This window comes from Manihot esculenta, chromosome 4, assembly GCF_001659605.2.
Source record: "Manihot esculenta cultivar AM560-2 chromosome 4, M.esculenta_v8, whole genome shotgun sequence".
NCBI classification, from domain to species: Eukaryota; Viridiplantae; Streptophyta; class Magnoliopsida; order Malpighiales; family Euphorbiaceae; genus Manihot; species Manihot esculenta.
Genome location: NC_035164.2, coordinates 31207132 through 31220665, shown reverse-complemented (window position 1 = coordinate 31220665; position 13534 = coordinate 31207132). Strand labels below are relative to the sequence as shown.

Sequence of the window (13534 nt, the reverse complement as noted above, 5' to 3'; positions counted from 1 at the left end):
ATTGTTATTAATGTCAATATCCTAAGTTTAGTTAAGTAATCATTTATTTGAATTTATAATCTCAATTTAGATTATACTGAAAATATGAAAAAGAAATGTTCTTGTTGTAAATGATTTCTAATATGAGTCGATAATGAATGAAATTGAAAACATTTTGTGATACGAACCGTATGATAATTAATGAAATTGAACTAATATTTGATATTGTGCATCTTGCTTTACATTGAAATGGTATTCCGGTGTTTTTTGTGATTTTTTATATTTTAAATTTTGTATTTTTTTAACTGAATTTTCATCTCTAATTATTTTTTTAAATTTGATTTTTAATATTTTTTAACTATAACGGTTTATTTATAAATATTTATAATATTTAAAAATTAATTTATAAAAATATAAGAGCTTTTAATAAATAACTATAATATTAAAAAATCAATTCATATAACATTTAAAGCTTATTTTTAAATATTATAATTATTCAAATTAATTTATAAAATTAAAATAGCTTATTTTAAATTACACTATAAGAATTCAATTATAAAATATAAAGATTATTTATAAATAATTAAATATGTAAGAATCAATTTTAATATTTTGTCTCTAGATACATACAAAATATAGATATCAATTTAAAAAAATTATAAAAAATTTTATTGTAGATTTATTTAAATCTTAGAAACTATGTGTTTTAGGTTAAAAATATAAATTAAAGGGTAAATTTAATTACTAATTTATAGTTTTTTTCAAATGTTAAAAATTAAATTATAAAATTAAAAAATATAAAAATTAAAGTAAACATTTCATTAAATCAGAGGATTAAACTCTTTTATGTATAACTTGGAGTTCATTGGGGGGAAAGTCCACCTCTATAGACCATGGACTCTCGTAGTTGTAGGTAAGCAGCCAACGCAGTTGGAAACAAGGGCAATAAGCAACGCATTATTCTGTGAATGGTCACAACAAAAGAAAGCAACAACCTTTCTCAATTGCTTCGCACTTGAAATGCAGCTTTATCCACAAGAAAAGATCCCACAACAGACAAAAATATTACATTGTTTGGCGACACAATCCATTCATAATACAAGCTAAATAGGCAATAACCAATTAGCTACCAACTACTATACATCTGCTTAATCCTCCATTTGTTCAATCTAATGTACAGATAGTCATCGTAGTACAGACATGTGCAGATAATTCCAGGATATACATTTCAAAACAGCCCCAGAAGCCTTCACTCTTCAGGATGTTCCTTTTCTTGCACAACTGCTTGTCTGGTCATATGATGGCACAACAAACTTTCCCAAAGATTGCATTAATGCAAAAATAATCTTACTGACAGATTATTAAGCTTCAAAAAGGAATCATGCTGCACTAAAGCAGTTTTCCCATGTCCCATATTTAGAGCTGAAGCTTCCTCCTCCACTCTGCTGCGCATGATCGGAGATAACTGCCCGAGCACAAACATCCCAGGTCCTTGCAATTTCTCCAAGTGACATAGGTTGTGAAAGGCTGCGGAGAGAAATGCTAAACCTTGACTTTGCCTTTACTGAAAGATCCTCGTACTCCTTACTGTTGAAGTAGCATGTAAGACCCAACTTGATAAATACCAATTAAAAGAAAATACTATATTGCAAGCGGGTATGGACTATGAGACGAAAATCAACACTAAAACTTTACATCATTATCATATCCAATTTTTTTGTTGCACAAAGAATAAAGGGTAAAAAAATTTAAGCTTTAAGCTAAAGCATATGGTGGCATACTCTTGTAGTGAGTTAACATTCTGACCCGTCAATCAGATAACATATAACCAAGCCCAAGGATACCCAAAGAAACAACTTAAAATATCCCGTCTGGATGTCTAATTTAATCTAGGCATCAAAGAGCAGGTAGAATCAAAGTTTTATCATCACAATTCACAAGACATCCACCATATAAGCACACTATATTGGAAACTATTTCTGACAAAGCAACTGATACTATAAGATCAGAATGTCTTGTTCTCTTACCTGATTTCAACTGGTAATTTGTCTAATAGTATCGGGGAGCAATTCGGATAATTTGTAGGCACAAGCAATCTGAGGGGCTGAATTGGTGACTGCAGAGTCATAAAGCACAAATAAATGGAGTCAGAGGAAGGCACTGCATATGCAATATATCACTTAATATTAGGTCTAAATGCCCACCATTTGTGCTGAAGCATACTGCGATTTCAAGTTTGGACTCAGAGCTACAGCACTAAAAGAACACTTAACAATGGTTCCTTCACTCCCTTCAGCAGAAGGAGCTGCTGCAGTTGGACCAACATCTTCCTCACTAATATCCACCACTGTGTCTATAAGTCGCTGATTTATTTCCCGTATCTCTTCCAGTAGGGCATGATTAGCCTGCAAAGCAATCATTTCATTTATCCATCCATAAAAAAAAAAAAAGGCCAAACTGAGAGTTGCAATAAACAGTAAGGCGCAAATAACACCATTCAGCCACAATGAAAACTACCAGTGAAGTTTTCCCTGTATCAGGATCTAATGGCTTTTGTTTCTTGTATGAAATTTCCTTAAACAAAATATGAAATGACAAACATGAAACATCTTGCTCATTCTGCTATTCAGAATTTCAACTGAAGTACATGAGGAGCTTGTAGCCTTTTTCTTTTCTCTGTTAAAATAAGTACTTGTGAAAATAATAATATCATTTATGAGGATGGCTTTGCAGTTGCCTGGTCATGTATAGCAAAATCCTCCAACATCAAACATGAACAATTTGCGAGCATGAGAGGTAAAGTGTATAAACCAGTAAAAAATTTTAACCACAACCCATAGATTATTATAGTTCGACCGGAAGGCAAAAGGAACTGAAAACGATACCTCAATTCTAGGCCTCTTGACACTTGATGTGGCAGTAGACTCCAAATCAGATGTCTCTGGACCATTCAACTGCTTAAAACTGTCACTTATGCTGCTAGCTGATGATACAACATTTAAGGGCATGGCACTTGTATATCGCTTCATTTTTCTTGTCCCAGTCATTCCATCTTGGGTGATAAAATTTATTGCCTGAAGACGACAGTTAGTCATTGCTACCAAATCCTCACCAACTGCAGCTCTAGATCCATTGCCTGGGGCTGATCCAGCAATTCTGTCTATCATACTAACTACTGAGCCAATGTCACTGACTGAGGCACTCAATGCATTAGGGGACAGAGACTTAACCTGGGAAATACACTGATAGCATGAGTACATCATTCAAAATAAATAACAAGTACCAACAGAAACATTCTAAAGATGAAGGAGAACATCCCACCCCATACCCACCAATCCCCTCTTTAGGCACTGCAAAGATCAGTGTGGGTAAATGTAAATAAATAAAATTATAGACTAAGAAGGCATGACCAACCGCTTTAATCAGGCGCTCAAGAGGTCGCTCTGTGACACTTGACTTGCCCGAAGTAGTGGTCAAAGCATTGCCATGAGCACCATCAGAACCAGTAAACTCTGCAAGCAAAGGTGAAGCTGACATCCCAGGAGTGCCAAATGCAAGGGATGGAGCTGTAGCTTGAGCACCAGTTGTTTGTTGCTGTCCAACATTTCCAGCATTTGAAAGTGAGGAAATACCAGTTATTTGTTTCTCAGAATCTCCTGGCATAGGGGATGGAGCTAAAGGAGTTGAAGGAGATGGGATAACGAAAGGAGAATTTGCAGACTGCAAAGGGGTTCCAGTTCTTGTTAGAGATGTTTGTAGATTTTGCTGATCAACTTGTGGAGACGAATGCTGTGATAATTGAGGAGAGGCTGCCTGAAGCAGCTGAGTAGAAGACATAGTAAACGAAGATCCTGATTTCATCTGTTGATGGGAATAAGCTGTGCGCTGACCAGCAGGGAGATGCTGCTGAAAGCCTGGCTTAACACCCATCCCCTGCCTGATCTTAATCTCATTGACATCATTCATCTGATGTGCCTGTTGTATTTGCTGTCCCTGCATTTGAGCAGGCATTTGCTGTCCCTGCATTTGAGCAGGCATCTGCTGCTTTGCCTGCTGGTGCAATTGCTGCTGCTGCTGCTGCAATAAGTGCTGCTTCTGCATTAACTGTTGCTGCATCTGGCGCTGTTGTAATTGGTGTTTGAGCTGTTGACTCTGCAAGATCTGCTGATCTTGCTGTTGTTTTAGATGCTGATGTTGAAGCATATTGGGATTTGACTGAAGGGAAATATTTGGCTGCAGCATATTTAACCCACTCTGTGATGACAGATTATTTATACTGGCCTGTTGGGGAGCACTCCCACTATTCTGTTGTAGAGAACCTACTACTGGCTGTTGCAATGAGCTCAATGCATTTCCTTGGCCTGAATCTAAATTGGAAGCTGGCTGCAGGGAATTCATCGTGTTTTGCTGTGATGAGGAAAAGCCTGATAAAGAAGGCAGAGAATTATGCTGCAAACTTGACATATTATTCTGCTGCATTGTTGGCACAGACCCTTGCAAGTTCACTGATTGCATTTGAGGATTCATTTGATTTTCATGGGACTGAATTTGAGGAACTTGAGATTGTGGTTGCTGGATGTGGGATTGGGGAAGTTGCCCTTGTTGAAGTGATGGCATAGGCTTTCTGGGTCTATTAGTATTTATAAAATTTGTGATCTGCTTCTCATAAGAACCCAACTTCTCCTTAAAACCAGGCAAAATATTATTTTTGGAAACTTGCAAGAATGATAAAATGCGCTCTAACATGGCCTTAAATATTTTTAGCTTCTCGAGCTGCTCTGACTTGGGTTGTTGTGGAAGAGAATCATGCTGGAAAACAAGGAGTAATGTACTTATAAGCCTCAAGAATTGCATTAGAAAACATATGTTGCACACGGCTCTTTTGAGAGGGATGGAGGAAATGGGGTGAACAATGCAGATGACATACTGATAGTCAACATATAGACAGGCAATGCTAGAGTGAACCACAGATCACCATTATCACAATAAATGCACTTGATAATAGTATTTCACAAGTAATGCATAGGCAACAAATAGAAAAACACATCTGTAGCAAGTTAAATTACCTGCTGTAACTTTGCAGCAATTTTCTGGTACATTTCATTTAGTTCGGGCAAGTACAGTTCCTTCATGACTTTGATCTACAAGTTCAAATATCATTAGGTCACTATAAACAAATAACTTGTTTCTTCAGGTTACACAATCAATAAGTGTTTCAGCCATATTTGTAGATAGAATCAAAGCAAACATAAAGTGACAGCCAAAAGGTATAGAATAATACAGCAGAAGAGGGTATTATTACTAGACACTTGTAGAGGCATATTCATCTACATAAAATGGAAAAAAAAAAGAGTGGTTTCTGTTATCTACTGTTTAGTTGAGATTAGGGCTCATTTCAAACTACTTAATGCCGGGCTTTGCAAAGGACAAACAACTGTCACAATTTTCGTATTGTCCCATTTAACAAACAGCTTCAATCTATAAAAAACTTGAAGCCTCAGGATAAGACATCATAACAGCGGAAATGAACATTTGTAATTCCCATGTAGTTGTGTTCTCTCCTGAGCATCAAAAGAGTTTTTTTTTTTTGGATCAAACACATAGATACGATAATAAAAGAAAAACAACTAAGAATTCAACAATTTAATTTCAGTTCTAAGAAATTTTTGAAAGTAGAATAGCAGATGTGGTCATGAATCAGTGGAATACATCCAAGGTCCACCTTTTATTCTATCAACCTTTCACCTTTAGAATTATCTGTTAGAGTACATAACCATTAATTAATTGTGAATTTAAAAGAAAAACAAGTAAGAATTCCACAATTTGATTTCAGTATTGTGAAATTTTTGAAGCTAGAATAGCAGATATGGTCATGAATCAACGAATACATCCGCCTTTTCTTCTATCAACCTTTTGCCTTTAGAATTGTCTGTTGGAGATTTGGTGTGCATAACTAATAACTAATTAGAAATTTCTCTACTGATCACAATTATAAAGTATTGACTGAACTGAGCTACATAAAAAGAATGAAACAAATAATGACTGTGCAAAAGGACTCGGATACAAAAGAAATTTTAGGGGAAAAAAGCAACATGAGATTTTGGTAATCTAACCAAATTAATAGCCAAGTGGAAAAATGATGATCTTAAAAGATGAAGCTTTCTCCTTTAGTAGTCTGTCATTGCATATTTCCTCTTGTCAAAATGAATATAATCATTTATCTTTCCTAGATATCCTTAGGCATTTCCAAACCAATAGTTCCCTTGTACCCAGATCCCAGAATAGAATCCCATTAATTTGGTCCTATGTAAATTAACATCAAGTCATAGAGATACCTTTTGGTAGACTTCCTCTTGCCAATCACCTCCATTTGCATGTCCAGTTTGTGCAGTTGAATCCACAGATGCTACATAAAAATATATATATACACATGTCAAGTCAACTGAAAATAGCAGATTCTGAATAGACACCACAAAGCATCTTCATTAGAATGATAAATGTACAAGAACAACAAGATCATAGAGATCAATTGACACGGGTTAAATTTCCACACAGGTTTGAGATAGGTGTAATGTGTTGTTGTAATGGCTTTGTGCACTCCTTCCCCTTTGCACTAGCTTTTGTGAGTGATTTAAGCCGGACCCATTTTCTTAAGATGGTATCAAAACCATGTTGGGCCTCCCACAAGTGTTTTACACTCCAGTTATATAATCTGAGGTGTCAGGAGGATGTATTAATTCCTACATTGATTTGGGATAAGGATAATGTGCCCCTTATCCCCCTAGTGCGAAGCTGTTGGAAGTGAGTTAGGCACAGCCACGCAACCCAATTTCTTAAGAAGATGCATCATGCAAGTGCAAGTAACACGTACAGCCATGAAAAACCATCAAAACCACTACAAAGTATATGATGACACACTGCTGAAAGGAAACTTTAATCATAATTCATAAATCAATTTCAGTGTGCTTAACACTAAATACTCCACAACAAAGAGAGATGTAATAAACAACATCTGTAACACTTGGAACACAAACACAATAATAAATCTAACATTGTTTCTAAGTGCTATGAGTAATCACTTGTGTGGAAAGGGGCCTCAATCACTTGAACCAAGAAAATACCTCAAAGATAATTTACCAAGAGGGGAAGAGGTTGACACAGGATGACTCTATGCCCTATGGCTCTATCAGTCTTTGAATTATAAGAATAAAGAAAGTAATAACGTCATAATTGAATGTGTAAGAAATTTGACAAACTAAAGGAGAAGAAAAGGTGAACAAATTGCACGTCTATTCCTATTACCCATGAAAAAGTTAAAAACCAGAACCAAAAGCAAATGAAAGGGAAGTTATTATTGACAAGACCAATTTTTTATTAAAGCAAATTGTCCTCATATAGAAACGATTTAATAAGAGAATGCATTGCTTCCTTTTTCCTTCTCACAAGGAGAAGCAGCATACATAAATTAGTGATTGGAAAATGATAATGATATAAGCAACTCAATTATCTTCCTCTATGCTCCAACACATTCAATTTAAGGAATACAAGTTAAATTCCCAGACTACATATAGCAGATGGTGCAGTGCGATTGACGATGTCAGATTTGTGATTGCAAATGCAATGTGTAGACAATAACAACCGAAAAGACCAAAATTGGTTGCAGTGATTTCAGATTGTTAGCAGTGCATATACAGATAGTCATTACTTAAACCATTCTCAAACTTTCCAAAGTTCATGTTTACCATCAACTCTGAACCCGAAGTGACAGAAGTGTTACACAAACAGGGAGATATACGATAAACAAAGACGAAAGTGCAAAATGCAAAAAGCTCCCTCAGAACTTAGAACATGACTAGGAGCTGCTAAGATTCTGTCACATACTTGATGATGCCTCTTGAAGAGGTCTTTGTGATTGATACAATTGCTTTTGTTGATCAACTACATTCTGCTGTTGAAGCAAGGAACCCGGTCCTTGACTTGATCCTTGGAGCCTTTGCTGCAGATCTAGTTGTAATGGATTAGACTGCTGTGGCAAACCCATCTGTTGTTGTAACTGAGTTGGCTGTGATTGGATCTGTGACATCAGTTGTTGCTGTGGAACCTGGGTTTGTGACTGCTGCCCTTGAGTTGTCAACATATTAGTTGAAGTTTGCTGCTGCATTGTAACCTTGGGCTGTTGCATCATGTGCATAGAGAGCTGATTAGTTTGCATGCTTGAGTTGCCATTCTGGGTACCAAGCAACTGCTGCTGTTGCTGCTGCTGTAAACCAGGGACATTACTTTGCGAGCCTAATTGCTGTTGATGTACACTGGGGAGGTTATTTTGCTGAGCCATTAACTGCTGCTGCTGGTGTTGTTGCTGCTGAGGCAGACTTTGAAGGTTATTCTGCTGGCTCAGTAATCTCTGCTGCTGCTGCTGCTGCTGCTGTATGTCCCCAACATTGTTTGGTTGTCCAATTAACTGATTTTGCTGCATATTGGTGCCATTAGGTTGTTGGCCCATTAGCTGCTGCTGCTGATGCTGGGGGGGCAACAGTTGCTGCTGCATCATTTGTGTTTGTTGTTGATGAATGCTAGCAGGCTGTTGGAGTTGCTGCTGCTGCCTGAGGACTGAGTGTGGATGCTGTTGAAGCATGGATTGCGTTGATTGTTGAACAGGAGGAGGCTGACTCTGTTGAAGACCAGAAATTACTGATTGCATCATAGTAGGCTGCATAACAGATGATGTTTGCATGCTAGATTGTTGAGAAGATTGCAACTGAGTTGGCTGTAATAGGTTTTGCTGCTGCTGTTGCTGTTGCTGGATATGAGATTGCACAAGTGAATGTGGTCGATTTGCTTGCTGGATCTTCTGCTTCATAAGTTGTTGTTGTAATTGTTGCTGATAAAGGTACTGCTGAGGATTTTGGGATTGTTGTTGTTGCTGCTGCTGTTGGGAAACAACCTGTTGCCTTCCTGCCATTTGTCTCTGAGAATTGGCAAACATATTGGAAGGCACCCCTTGTCCTGTAGAATTCCCTGCTGTGTTTTGTGGAACTCCAGAAATGTTCTGCATGTTAGGAGTCTGGCCAACAACACTGGGAATGGAAGTCTGAGTTAAACCAGAAACTTGAGGCAGTACAGATGTTAAACTGGGAGAACTTTGAACCCCAATAGATGTGATATTATTCTGAATGTTCTGGGGTAACAATTGCTGACGCGTCTGATTAACTGGCAATGGAAGAGGAAGCGACTGCCCTTGATTGTGATCTTGGGGCTTTTGGGATTTGGACTCCATTGTAAGCATCTTCAATGATATTTTCCGCAGATAATCTGACTGAAATCATACACCATTGGAAAAAAAAAATTAGATAAGATCTTCCAACAATACACAGTACAAATGTGGCAGTCACGGTTTTTATCAATGTAAGTGGGTATTGAGGATTCTCTTTCCTTTTTCCTTTTTTTTTGGGGAGTGTGTGCAAGTTGGGGAGGGTGGGGGAACAGGAGGCTGCATGCTCAATTTTAGAATATAGTGGATTCAAACTATTTTCTGCTTTGTCTTGTTCTCAGAAAACACCACATATCCTTCCGCCAAAAAAAAAAAGGCTGCATTTTCTGAGCAAGATAATTAACAGAAGGATGTAAACTCAACCATTAAAGACAAACCTGACTTGTGGCAGCGGTATAAATCTTTTCTTCAAATCGCTCAGCAATTTTCTTGAGTTCATCTAGTCCCTCTTGACCAGAAAATGGAAGATGTCTTTTCAATGTTTCCATTCTACACAAGCAAAACATCGTATTTATATTACAGGAATAAGGAAAATAGTAGCCAGCCACAGAAGAGAACACTAAAATGGTAAACCATGATAGCAAAAGGCCTGCATTTATAAAATCAATTCATGAGCCAATGGCCTGTAGCCAATTTGTACAGGCATTAAAGTGAAAAACATCATTTGTTTCAATATCATAGTTCTTGTTCCAATATTACTCAGGAGGTGACAGCTCCTCAGAGTTGTAGCCATTTAACTTTTTTCTCGAAACTTTTATCAAACCAAAAACAACTTCCATAGAACTCTAAAATCGTGTCATCCCAGTAAAGAAGTGTGAGTAAATTAGCAAAGGAAAGAATGAGAAGAGGAAAACCTAAGATGACACAGGAGTAAATTAATTAAAGTATTTGCAATTTTTGAATATCAATGCAAAGCTGGTGTTTAACAGAAATGGATGGCAACAAGAGATCTATATAGCAGACCCTAACTAGCTTGGGATTAAGGCTTAGTTTTGTAGTTGTTATTGTTATTATAGTTGCATTAATAGAAACCTTAGAGATGTCTTAAGTCCATACTATATCAGTATTGATAAAATGGCTTCTAGAATTACTATATAATTACAAAAGAAAAGGGGATTAAGCCACTCTAAAAGCTAGATCAAGAGGGAGGAGTGCCTATGGCCCATATAAGGGGCACGTTACCCCTTTCCACAACTGATGTCGGATTCAATAAAGCCTTTTACAAATTTGCATTGCATTCACCTTAGCTAACATTGCAACAAAGATTCTTGGCTCCTTTTTACTCATAACAAGAAAGCACCAGAATTAGCTGCATAAGCTCAAACCCATTTTGAGCAGTTAAATGAAATTAACATAATTTATCTTGTTTGCACCTATTATTTATTGGTTAGATCTTCAATGTAACCTTGATTAGTAATCATGAAAGCTCATATAAAAGCAAAATTAATGTTTAACCACCAACAAAAAGAAAAATCCCAAATCCACCTTGGCATTCTCATGTTGCAAGAATTAGGTGTCAACAGCAGAAATTTAGCTCCTGAATAATGCCCAGTTACGTTTGCAGTTTTAAACAAGCTTTAATGAAGCAAATCAAACAGGTCAGCAAAAGCAAGATATTTCCACTATATTCCATCTTAAGTTCCGTCACCACTTATTTTGATACCGTTCTATGCGCGTTTCATGCAATATGCATGAAGTAAAACAGATAAATTGCAAGTGACAGACAGATCTCACTTTCCATTCAAACTATTGAATCATTTGAAATATAAATTAATAATTTGCAATACTACCAATGGTACATACAAAAATACAAAATATAAAATGAAGTTAAGCCACATATTAACGAAAAAGAAAAGGAAGAAAAATAGAACTAACATTTTATTAACAATTCTCTGTCGTGAATCAGGTGGCAACTGAGCTCTCCAATCACCAGTGTCAATTGCAGGTTCTCCCCCTTGGGCAGTAGGCCTCCAGTTAGTGTTGTCCATCAGATTCCAACCAAGGAAAACAAAATGCTGCTAAACCTAACACAAAGGAGAAAATTCTATCAACCGTTAAAGTCAACCCCAAGAAAAATGAAGCACCGCAGAAAATAAACCTTCAAAGTTCAAACTGCACCAACACGAAAAGGAATACAGTTTCCTTAGTAGCTATACTAAAGTATCGATTCTACAGCAAATATCACGTAACAAACGCACAAAAAAAAAAGACAAAATTTAAATTACTTTTCCCTAGAAAAATACATTAGTAAAAGTGAACTTTACCCTTTACAATTAGACGTTTAACAAATCCAAGACCAATAAATAGGTTACAAATTAAAAGAAACAAAAATAATAATAAAACCCAGCACTAATCAGTTTCCGGATTTCAATTTCATAATAGAGAATAAAATATCGATTAGCCGCATCAAACTTTAGAGAGAATGAATTGAACTTTGAGAAGAAATCATCAATTTTTTAAATCAAGAAAGTAGCTGACTTTCATGACTCTTCAACAAAATTATTATTTTTCAAAATATATGAATATGTCGGCGATTCTAAGAAGACGAAAGCGAACTCATGTAGATGCAGTTGTTTTTCATATTTAAATGAAGAAGAAAGGAGGAAGCACCTTGAGATTGGAAGCCTCCTGATCCTCGCTGTTTGGTGGCCGTCTATGTTGTTTCTAATCAGGAAGACTTCGTAAAAGAAGAAGAAGAAGAGGGGAAGAGAGAGAGAGAGAGAACGCAAACAAAAACGACTTTTAACTATTCTGGATTCTGATATATCAGATTTTTTGGGTAAATTAATATTAAGCCCTTGAATGTTTTATAAATTAGCTAATTAGTCCTCATTTCAAAGTCAATGGATTGTAAAAATCTTACAAATCTAACTTTTTAGTATTCTTGTTAAAAAAATGTTGGATATTTTATATAATTATATTATTTACTTCCAATAATTTTAATTATATATTTCATTTCATTTTTATAATTTTAAATATTTATATTATTTTAATTTTTTATTAAAATTAAAATAAATTAATTAAATATTTTTACAGAAAATTTAAAAAATATAAAATATTTTAATTAAATAATTTTAAAAAAGAAATAAATAATAAATTTTTTAAAAATTTGAGGACCTCATTATAATTTTTTTTCTAAAGAAAAGCTGAGAGTTGAGAGCTCTAAATTTATTACTAAAAAAATCTATGTATTTAATATTTATTTTATATTTTTTAAAAAAAAAAAAGAAAAAAGAAAAGAGCAAGCCCAATATGTCCACTATAACTTTTTAGATATCTATTTTAATTTGCCACAAAATTTTCAGCCTAGTTAATACTTTCATTTTAGCTCAAATATATCTCATAATTGGAAAAAAAAAATGATTGAAAAGCACATAACAGAATGCAATTTATAAATGCATTCACAGTCTTAGCCTTAGCTTTGACCTGTTAATAAATACATTTAAATAAATTTTGATAGATATCTTTATTTTAAAAAAAATATTTTATAAATGAAAGTCAATTATTATTTTTGGAATAAAACTTCATCGAATTATTAATATTACTTTTTTATGATTTCAAAGGCGATAAAAATCTATCGTTTCCTTTTTCTGCCTTCGAATAAGGTAAAAGTTATTATTTTATCTTTAATTTTTTATGTTTGTATAATTTTAACTTGTGACGTTCCCCTTTACTTAAAATTTTACTTTTTATTTTTGTTCTTTCTGTGAATGTTGATGATTATTTTTAAAGTGTTTGTTTTATTCCGTGAATGAGGCAGCGTTACAATTTCAATTTCTTTTCGATCGTTGGTTGTTCGAGGTGTAATGAACTAATAATATATCAATGTTAAAGTGAACAGCGATCTTTTTATAGTAGCTTTATGATTATGATAAATCGAAATTATACAACATTAGTCTTTATTTTTGAATTTCGTTAATATTTAATTTGCATTATTTTTTAATTTTTTAATTAATTTTTCTCTTAAATTTATTTACGGTTGAACTTTTTAATTTCTTTTCTTTTGGCGAGTGGATAATTTCTTTGAGACATGCAAAAGTTTTAATACTTCGCTCATGTTGATTTTACCGGTTGACACTATTCAGTGATGATGGGAGTCTTTGGATATTTTTGGACTAGCTTGTGGATGGACTATGGTTCAGTTTTTTGGTATTTGTTATTTGATATGTTGGATGAGTCTGGAAGAAAATGTAATCTTTCTTGCACGGGTGAAAAAAAAGTAAAATAAAAAATTTTTAAAAATAAAGATAGAATATCGAGTTATTTTATTTATAATTGATCATT

General features: G+C 34.8%; 1 protein-coding gene across 1 annotated transcript; it reads right to left on the bottom strand.

The window, feature by feature from the left end:
• Positions 1–962: 962 nt before the first annotated feature.
• Positions 963–11997, bottom strand: LOC110613859 (mediator of RNA polymerase II transcription subunit 15a). The gene is made up of 11 exons (XM_021755216.2): positions 11861–11997; positions 11126–11274; positions 9628–9739; positions 7861–9295; positions 6315–6385; positions 5046–5120; positions 3394–4788; positions 2865–3209; positions 2184–2384; positions 2007–2095; positions 963–1566 (listed from the first exon to the last, which is right to left on the bottom strand). The coding sequence occupies exons 2-11, from the start codon at positions 11236–11238 to the stop codon at positions 1359–1361; spliced, it is 4044 nt and encodes a 1347-aa protein (XP_021610908.1). The 5' UTR covers positions 11239–11274; positions 11861–11997; the 3' UTR covers positions 963–1358.
• Between the last annotated feature and the right edge of the window lie 1537 nt (positions 11998–13534).

Bases quoted from the DNA above. Each gene is read 5' to 3' on its own strand.
- LOC110613859 (XM_021755216.2), bottom strand. From the start codon at position 11,238: ATGGACAACACTAACTGGAGGCCTACTGCCCAAGGGGGAGAACCTGCA. The intron at 9,740-11,125 runs GTTAGTTCTATT...TTGCTTGTGTAG, and splicing joins CAGAGAATTGTTAATAAAAT to AATGGAAACATTGAAAAGAC. The intron at 9,296-9,627 runs GTTTGTCTTTAA...GTATGATTTCAG, and splicing joins ATACCGCTGCCACAAGTCAG to TCAGATTATCTGCGGAAAAT.